This window comes from Oryzias melastigma, unplaced genomic scaffold (genome assembly GCF_002922805.2).
Source record: "Oryzias melastigma strain HK-1 unplaced genomic scaffold, ASM292280v2 sc00373, whole genome shotgun sequence".
Classification (NCBI taxonomy): Eukaryota; Metazoa; Chordata; class Actinopteri; order Beloniformes; family Adrianichthyidae; genus Oryzias; species Oryzias melastigma.
The window spans coordinates 36,214-46,483 of NW_023416970.1; the positions used below are offsets into that span (position 1 = coordinate 36,214).

General features: G+C 41.4%; 1 protein-coding gene across 2 annotated transcripts in view; it reads left to right on the top strand.

Moving 5' to 3' along the window:
- The window catches only part of mettl13 (methyltransferase like 13), a 15,125-nt gene extending 5,881 nt beyond the window's left edge, over positions 1 to 9,244 (top strand). For both annotated transcript variants that reach the window (XM_036211020.1, XM_024265620.2), the window contains exons 7-9: positions 6,981 to 7,190; positions 8,613 to 8,744; positions 8,824 to 9,244. In XM_036211020.1, the coding sequence (XP_036066913.1) occupies positions 6,981 to 7,190; positions 8,613 to 8,744; positions 8,824 to 9,107 (626 nt within the window). In that variant the 3' untranslated portion in view covers positions 9,108 to 9,244. The remainder of the gene's footprint in view (positions 1 to 6,980; positions 7,191 to 8,612; positions 8,745 to 8,823) is intronic.
- Positions 9,245 to 10,270: the final 1,026 nt, after the last annotated feature.

Sequence of the window (10,270 nt, forward strand, 5' to 3'; positions counted from 1 at the left end):
TTCCAACATCAATGTTGTAGACTGTGGTTTGGATAAATGTGTAGAAACTGGAGAGGGCCTCATCATAGGAGATGCTGAAGACAAAATGGGCTTTGAACAGCACATCAAATGCAGCCACTGATGTCAAAGCACTGCACGGGATTGGTTTCTGGTCCACCATGATGAAGAACCTCTGGATTTCTTTTCTTTGCTCCCCAACACAGAGTAGGAAAGGTTGCCTTGCATCAACTTTCTCCAAAAATGCAGTGAGACTGGCTCCTTCCTGCAGTTTGAGCGACAAACATGTAAACATGTATTAATATTTGCTTTAACTCTGGTTGAAGCACAGAGAAACTAGCATACAACACCAACACACAGATATTTTTGATTTTGATATCAAAGATGCTAATGAAACATACCTTTATAAATCTTACGAGACAATGGGCTGCCTGTGCCGAGCTGATCTTGGCTGATTTTTTGTGGCCTTTTGATGTAGGGGGCAAGAGATGCAGCAGCAGAAGAAGAGCTGATATATCGCCATCCCAACCTTAGACAAAAGAGACATTTTTAAAGTACTGATGGTCACAAAATTATTCATTCATTTTCCTGACCCTTTCGTCCCTTCCGGGGTCGCGGGGGTGCCAAAGCCTAACCCGGCTACTGAAGGGCGAAGGCGGGGTACACCCTGGACACGTCGCCAGTCTGTCGCAGGGCCTCAATCACACACATCCACTCACAGACACACCTAGGGACAATTTAGAGACACCAATGAACCTATGAAGCATGTTTTTGGACGGTGGGAGGAAGCCGGAGTCCCTGGTGAAAACCCACGCATGCACGGGGAGAACATGCAAACTCCACACAGAAAGGTCCCAGCCGGGATTCGAACCGGGGCCTTCTCGCTGTGAGGCAAGAGCGCTAACCACTGTGCCACCGTGCAGCCTGTCACAAAATTATTTTCATCACAATTTTAGATAGTTCTAACTTCTAGACTTTTTACTGACAAAGTAACAGAAAATATGTATCCAAGTCTAAATTGACAGAATCTCTGTAAAAAGTTCATAAAACAGAAACTAAGGCATGTTTCATCAAAAATTGTCCATGTTTACCTGAGTAATCCTCAGCTTCGGGGTCAGCAGATGCCTGCAACTCCTCTATGTAGGAAGTTGATGGAAGACACTGGCTTTCAGCAAGTACTTTGTTCTTGAAATAGGATGGCCACTTTGCAAGAAACCTTCCTGATACTTCATCCCCAAACATCATGGAAAAGTCCTGGTCAATCTTTGAAGAAACAAACAAACAATTTAATAGGCATTGGGATTAAATTATTCTAAAATGTTTTGGAATGAAGTTCATTGATTCTTACCAACTCTGGTGTGTCAAGGAAACGAGGGAAGACTTCAAAGACTGACAATGTTGCATCTTGGTCATGAATCAGCTTCTGTCTGTACTCGAAGGTGGCTCTCATCTTCTCTTTTATCACAGATTTATCTGTAGAATGTTTTATTATAGAGAGAGCTTCTCTGCACTCCTCACCAAACAGCTGTCCAACTGTTAACAGAGAACCTCTTTTGGTTCTTGGACTTTCCTGGTATTCAGGCCTTGAACGCGAATGAGTGCTGACATTGGTGTTACGCTGGACCGTCTTGAGTCTCCAGGCAAGATAGCCAGAATTGGCGTCCGGATCATAATAATGTTCCTGCACATAGATAAATAAACACATGGAGAGAGACATAAAAAATACTCAAAATTGTTACTAAGGTCAAATATGGACAACAAGTTTTAGGACAAGTCATCAAGAAGAAAAAAAGACATTTAAACTTACAAATCCATTTTCTGAGTATGGATCTTGAAGATAGGGGAAAAGAGTCACAATTCCTAGTGCATAGCTGGTGCGAACACTTATTGGTGGAACCCTCCTATTAAAATAAGATATGGATTATTTCCGAGTTTTCTCAACCCGTTTTCCACTTACTGTAGTTTGTGATACCGACCCATATGCACATGTCATGTCTGCAACCAGAATATTCACCATCTGCCTTCGAGTTGCATCTGACAGAGTTTTAGTTTTGTCATACTCCTTGAAGATTTCCTCTCCCTTTGGATTGGACCTTAAGACAGAACGAACCCTCTGCGAAGAGAAACAAAAAGATAAATAAATAAATAAAACTAACACACACTAACAAACACTTTGAAACATATACATACAAGGTAAAGCAAATAGTATGAGGCAAAATGATCAAAAATAAGTTAACATTAATGTTTTATCATTTTTAACTTAATGTTTTTATCAAATGGTTTAACATTTTACCTCCTTAGCTTCATCCCGGTCCATCTCCCTCACGTCCTTTCTTTTGTTTTGCACTGATGGGAGGATAATAGTTGAATCTGATGAAGTGGAAGATGCTGAAGAGTTTGACATTGAAACTGGTGATGGTGGGGGGGCTGATAGTGGTTCTGGATCAGGTAATGTTGAGTCCTCTGCCACCAAATTAATTGTAACATCTAAAATGAACAAGCAATAACAGAAGTGTCCTTAGCATTTTTATTTTATTTTTTTTTACAACAAATCAAAGCTTTGAATCACAACCGTAAACATCAAAAATAATTCGGAAGAGAACTCAACAAGCACAAACAGAACAAAGGGTTATATTTACCCGAGCTATTTCAACTGCAATCAATTCTGTGCAGTAAAATACACATAATGTATAATGTTATATCAGTAATATAAAATTTAACTGAATTAAAAAAAAAAAAACATTTGTTTGATACAACAGTGTGCAAGTTTTTTTTTTTTTTTATAATGAAGACTACTCACCCATTACTGGCTGCTGTTTGTATCCGACTTTGAAGCTTTTAACCCCAGACTTCAGCAGCTCATCAAATATGTCTGCATCAACTTCTGTTCCAGTCTGATCAGTCAGAACAAGCACACCTTCAGTGAGGAGCTCAACCTGCAGACCAAATTTGTCGGCGACTGGAAATAATAATAAAAAAACACACACACACAAAAACAGAGGAAGTTACAACTAACTTCAATCTGTAACTTTATGTATTGATCCGCAAACTGCCTCGTGTGATTGACGTATAAAATAAAATGGAACAAACCATCTTGAAGAAAGCGGCTGAAGTCGAAGCATTCTTCACTGTGTGGAACTTTGACGTATTTTTGAACTCCTCCATATTCCACTTTTCCCAGCATATCCTGTGGTTCAGTAAAAGACGGAACGATTACCTACGTGAACTGCGGTGAACCATAGCGCCACTTATGAGATTGGTTTAAACACGTGGCGTTAGCTAGCACCATAGCTAGCACTGCCATCATGCTAACTTGACAAAGTATGGACAACCACCAAACCAGCTTCTCACTACCTTTAACTTAATTAGATTATCCATTAGTTTAACTGAAATTGTGCTTCGGCCACTTACTGTGGCCGCAGTTATTTGTTACTTCGAGTGCAGTTTATGCTAATTCGACGCCTCTTGAAACTATCAGTAATTAGCGTGGCTGGCGTGTACTCGGGTTTAATATTGACATAAATTCCGATGCAAAGACAGAAAAATGTATTAATTTGGTAACAAGAATCATATAATTTACTTACCAACGAGGTAAATCTTAAAACCACGGCTTCCGAAGTCGTCTGCGGTCCGTGCAGTACAGCAGAGGGCGGTAAGATGGACACTTCAGGTGTTACACCGAATGTGGGAGTTTAGAGTGACGAGTTCGGAGTTAAAAATCTCATAATGACACTAACAGATTTATTCTGGAAACACTTTGATTTAACAATCCTTTTCAACTCTACTCTTTTTCAGTTTAGTGTTAAATATATGTGATGCAATTCTGCAAAGAGTTAAATTAACTCTTGAATAGTCAAAATTTCAGCAACACTCCAAAATCAACTCTTTTAAATTTGCTGTGCAGGATGGAGTCATCTGGGGCTGCACGGTGGCGCAGTGGTTAGCGCTCTCGCCTCACAGCGAGAAGGCCCCGGTTCGAATCCCGGCTGGGACCTTTCTGTGTGGAGTTTGCATGTTCTCCCCGTGCATGCGTGGGTTTTCACCGGGGACTCCGGCTCCCACCGTCCAAAAACATGCTTCATAGGTTGATTGGTGTCTCTAAATTGCCCCTAGGTGTGAATGTGAGAGTGAATGAGTGTGTGATTGAGGCCCTGAGACAGACTGGCGACCTGTCCAGGGTGTACCCCGCCTTCGCCCATCAGTAGCCGGGATAGGCTCCGGCGCCCCGCAACCCCGAAAGGGAAGGAGCGGTTAAGAAGATGGATGGATGGATGGATGGATGGAGTCATCTGAAGAGGAAACTGAATGTGGAAAAAACACGAGAGTGTTCTGTTTCCTGGATAGTTCTGTGGCTTTAGAGCAACGAAAAGAGAACTTTTGACCCACTAATCTCTTTCTGTGGCTTTATTCTGGAACTGTGCGGCTGCCATCAGTTTGTTTAGGTCTCCCCCACTCCAAATTGCAGCAGTGAAGGCTCACCCTGGTGTCTTATAGCCACTTCACACTGTTGGTGTCTACTTATTAGTGTGGAGGTAACACATCCTGCCCTTGAGTCACACATGAAGACAACATCTCTTCTTTGAAATGAAAAAAAGAAAATTCTTTCCTGATTTTGGTCCTTGAACATGAAATTTTATGGTCTACAGATTCATTGAAAGATCAACTCCAATGAAAGATGTGTTTAAACATGTTCTTGTACCATTTTTCTCATGATAAAGGACATGTATAAAATAATTTAAGATTGAGACTGCATTTCTTTGTTCAAGTTGTGAATCAGTAGCAGATGAAAAAAAAATGTTATTGAAAATGCTCTATGACATAAAAACTGTAATGGGTGGACCAAAGTGTCCCTGCTCCGCCGCATTCAGATTCATCCACTGTCAGACAAATAGATCCATCAACATCTTTGTTTCCCTGGTCTGAGCTGGAATCTGGATCTAAACTGTACGGCTGATTGCTCTGATGTTGCTTACCGTTTTTGTTTCACTGGTAATGTTAGCTGACTGGCTAAGAGGGGGTATGAGGCTATGTAAGCTAGTGAGAGATACAAAGGTAGCACAGCTTAAAGTACCACCCACAACTCAGAGGTGATTTCTAATTCTGCATTCACACTAAACCCCATTCATCTGCCTAATCTTCTTTCGCCGCACGGCAAATTTGCTGCTCGCCATCTGTCAAAAATGTGTTTCTGAGCTTGAAACTGCAGCTGCAACTGGGAGGAGCAGCAGCCAGATGTTTTTAGCCTAATGGCTACATAGGGTGGTGGCTGTATTTATCTCACTTAGGTTGATTAATTGTAAGAGGTTTACAAAAAAAAAACATTGGTAATCATGTCTACATGTCTGGGTACATGAAATTATTTAAATATTTTCCCAGTCCGTGGGCTGCGACTGGATGACAGCCAGTTCTAGGGTGTTTGTGTGATTCTGGCTGAGCTTAAAGGCTGTCCCGCATTAACCTGAAAGGAAAAAAAAAAGAAACGGGGTGTCTTTTTGATTGCCTCGCCAGTCAAATCACACCACTGCCAGACAGCCGCGCCGCTGGGCTTCAGATCGCCTCTGTTTGTGTCTGTGCCATTGATTTAACATAGGAACTGGCCGCCTGTGCCGCACAAATCTTGTTGCTGTTAACGCGGAATAATGAACTCCTGCTGCTCTGCAGAAACAATCTTCTAGAAAATGACAGGTTTTTGGTTAAAAATGACAATCATATTTAAAGTGTCTACATCATACTATTCCTAAGTCTTTCAGCTATATCCATATTTATGATCATAATACCTTTGGCACACTAAAAGGGAAATATTTATGAAATATGAGTTTTTTTCTTGAGCTTACTTTCCTACCCAAAGTAAGATTCCTCAATCTCTGATCTCGATCTTTTGCTTCTTGTGGGTTCCGCCCATTTCACAATGTCATCCTAGAGCCGACCTCTGCAGCATGTTTGTGTTTCACCCATAAAACAAACACCTAAACTCTTGCTAAGATGTGCATATAAAATGAAAGTGTTAAGCCGATCACCGCCAACTCTACCATGGACAAAGTGACTGTGTGTGTGTGTTAGCCTGAGGGCGGTGCTGGCGGTGCAGGCGGTGCAGATTCCTCCTTGAAGGGACTGTATACCACTTACACACGTCACATTGTGAGAAGCCGCTCATTTGATATATACTTTTTAAAAGACCACTGGAAATACTGAAAATAGATCCAAAGATGATTGGGTGGGACTTCAAACAATCAAGAAAAGAAACAACAAAAAAAGTCAAGAGTCTCTTTCCCTTGTTAAGAACTTAAACAAAGTATTGAAGCTGTATACTAGCTTTCAAAATGAAAACAGAAAATTAGATTTTCTGGTTTGTATGTTACAACCAGAAACAAACAGACTGCAGGATACAACATTTAGTGCCACTGAGAGAGGAAATCCACATTGTATTTTCATCATGAATTTTAATATCATGGGAAATTTAATAAGAATGAATCAGTGAAATTCAGTTGGGGTGCTTTGTAAAGGTTTAGCAATTAAATGTTAGTTTCCATTCATCCATTTTTCTAAACCCACTTAATCCCATTTGGGCCATGGAGTTGCTAAAGCTTACACCAGCCACTGTTGGGTAAAGGTGGGCTTCACCCTGGACACTTCTGTAGTCCATCACAGGATCACAAAACACACCTTAGTTACGCCCCTTACTGGTCTAGGGCCTAGACCAGTAAGGGGCGTAACGGGAAGGAAGTTAGACTGGTGTGTGTTTTTCTGGGCATAACCCACACATGAACAAAAAGAACATGAAAACTCCACACAGAAAGGTCACAGCCGGGATACAAATAGGACCTTCTCGCCGTGAGGCGAGAATGATAACCACTACACCATACCATGCAGCTCTGTTCTAGTTTTCATGAATCAGAATCTTTTTCCAAAGGTTTCACTTCCAACTGTACTTCTATCCTCCGTTTTGATGTGGATTAATTTCTTCTTTACTATTTTCCCTGCAGATGCGTCAGTGTCTGTTCTCCTGGTGGGGCTTGGTGGAGGAGGCCTGCCTCAGTTTCTGAGAGATTTTCTTCCCGGAGTGTCAGTTGAAGTTGTAGAACTGGACCCAGTCATGCTGGAAGTGGCAAAGGAATGGTTCGGGTTCAGACCAGACAGTCGTTTGACTGTGACTGTTGGGGATGGCCTGGAACACATCTGTGCGCTGGAGAAAGGTCAGTCAGAAAGACCATTGACTATAAGAGAACTGGAGAACTGCACTGGGTGAATGTGACGTCCCCCATAAAAAAAGGTTTTTCTCGCTCTGATAAAATGAAGACAATTCAGACTCCATTTTCCATGACATGGACGTCGCCATGTGAAACCAAACAACACTAGTAAGCCGTTATTGGTCCAAGTTGTCTGAGTCATCATTTCTATGGCAACCACTGTTCCCAATCAGGAGTGCGCTTGTTAGAAGTCCATAGCCTTTCCACTGAAAGCGGCTCAGGAGAATTTGAGGTGAGGGCGAGCAACAAGGACGTGCACAGTATTTTTGTGGGGCAGGGGGTCAAAGTCATAGAAGGGCAACACAAACACATTTTTTTGTTCTTTAAGAAATATGTAAATAAAGGAAAAAAAATAAAATAAAGTACTAAGAGATACTATGACATGTGTAACTGAAAGTGTTACAAGTGTCATTTTTATGAAAACAATTTATTGTCAACATGAGTTCACTTTATCATAGACTTGGAAAACATCCAAAGTAGTAAAACACTGGAGGCTCTTTATGTTGGCATTGTGATGCAGCAGAATCAATATGAATTAAATTTAATATTAATTGTAATATTTTAAACACAGATCCAACAGCTTTCATCTCCAGAATGCTGACATTTTTATTATTTAATGTCATTATCAGACTGTTGCTGTGAGGATTTTAGTGTTTCAGTGGAGTTTTAGTCGTATTCTGTCTCCTCTCAGTCACTTAAGGTTCATGTTAATCATCCACAGCTGTTTTCATTTTTGTTTATGGTCTTCAGTGTATAAAAGTGTCTGGTTTTCAGTTCTACATGATCAGGTCATGTGCTTTTCCTCTCTTTATGTCTCAGTGGGTTTTTGTCCTGTTTCATTGTATGTAATAAATGTTTAAGTTTCTGCCATCAAGCTCAGTTTCCTGCATTTTGGGTTTAAACCAATTTTCCTGGTTTTAACAGCTGAACCCAAAGTGAGTCTAGTTCTATATTCACAGCCGAATAAACTCTTTTGCATCCTGTCCTATAAACGCATGATTTTTTTTATGATTTCAAAGATTTTGTTACAGAAGATTATGAAACAGAATTTAAAGAAGGCATTTTAACCAGAAAATATTATATTAAACAGATCAATTTAGTTTCAGACTAGTGATGCACGATATTGACTTTTTCAAACCGATATCCGATATTTTGCAGCCGATATCGATAATCAACCAATTAGGAACCAAGTAGGAATTAACAGCTTTTTATTCCTCCAGAGAGTTCTATGAGATTTTGGCTTCTTGGAGCCAGCAGCTACTTCCTATTTGGAATGCGAGGGGGAGGGATTGCTCAATCCAGTTCTCTTTGTACAGTAAACGGTGTTCACTATGCATAGATGTGGCTGAGGTGTGGGTTTCTTTGCAGGTGGTCGTTTGTTCGACGCCATCATGTTGGATGTAGACAACAAGGACGGCTCCTTGGGGATGAGCTGCCCCCCTGCTGCGTTCGTGGAAACCCCTTTCCTCCAAAAAATTCACAACTTGCTGACCTCCAGAGGTACAGAATGATGTAGTTCCATAATTTTTGCCGTGATTACATGTTTTGAAAGGTGCCTCACATTTTCACTCTTTCTCAGGTCTGTTCATTCTAAACCTTGTGTGTCGTGACCCAAATCTGAGAAAAAACGTCCTGGAGGGTGTGAGCAGCGTCTTTCCCACAGTCTTCTCTCAAAAGATAGACCAGGAAGTCAATGAAGTCCTTCTGTGCTTCCATGATCAAAAGGACACCACCCACATCCTTATGTCGCTGAACAAATGTGCCCAGGATCTGCAGAGCGCCCTGAGCTCCACCACAACTGAAGCCTGCTGCAGAGCACAAATAGACATCTCAGAGCTGTTGAAGGACCTCACTGTGGAGTAAAGCCTGTTGTGACAGCACTTGTTTTTGTGCTATGAGAATCAGTACTCCTTTCTCTGTGTCCTCAATGAAGGAGGCATGAGATCTGATTGTAATGTTATATGCTTGATGTAGAAATGCAGGTTTCAGTTTCTTGTTCATTCGTGTCTGCTTGCATCACTCTCAACATCCTCATTGGCTCTAACACTCTTGATCCTGGGTCTATGGTGCCCCCCCCCCAGCTGAGTGTGCACAAGCAGGGAATTTTATTCACGTAGTTGGCAAAGTGAGGCGATTTCAAACTGTCATAAAAGTAGCCTTTGTGCTGTTCCTGAACCGTCTTCAACACTTTCAAGTCCAACAGAAAAAAAAATCTTCATCTCTTTGCGTAGTGGCATCACACGTCCGTCTCTCACAGTAGTCTCCTGCTCCTCTGTGGGATATCTGCACTGTCATGCTGGGATCATGATGAGCAAAGGCTGTCCTTCCAACATGTGTTCATTCCCAAGTCATCACATATTGACGAATGGTTAAAGGACCTTTTGCGTCAAAACTGTTGTGGGTCGTCTTTTTTTGACATGTTGGCTGTTCCAATTAAAACAGGGCTCCCGAGCCTGGAACCGGGATGGTCCGGTGCCAGGTTAGGGTACCAATGTGGTAACATTGGTACCCTAACCTGGCAGCGGACGCGCAGCGGTACCAAGTCAAGGTTAGGTTATCTGCACCAGTTGTATTCCGAGGACCACGTTCGGACTAAATACCCAGACCTTGATTTATTTGGTAAGGATGTTAAGAACTTTTGATCGGTCAAACCTGTGACATGATTAAGCCTCCAAGAATGATGGGCGGAGACAGTTGGAGGGGCGGAACTTTTCCAAAAAACAGCGAGGTGTGGTTAAATCCCGGGACGTCATTCTTATGAAAAAGTCTTTATTGGAATCAAATAAACACAAAGAAAAAAGGTATTTTAAGGTCATACATATTCCTAACTAATCCAGTATTTTATCAGAGCGTGTTTGGAACAGAGCTGACCTGGAGATAAAAAATGTTCTTGGATCAGTGAAAATGAATAATTTCCCACGGCACACCTGAACATCTTTCCACACTAGTGTGCCACGGCACACTAGTTGAAAATCACTGATTTAGACAATAATGATAACAATAATAATAGATTAAAAAATGAGAAA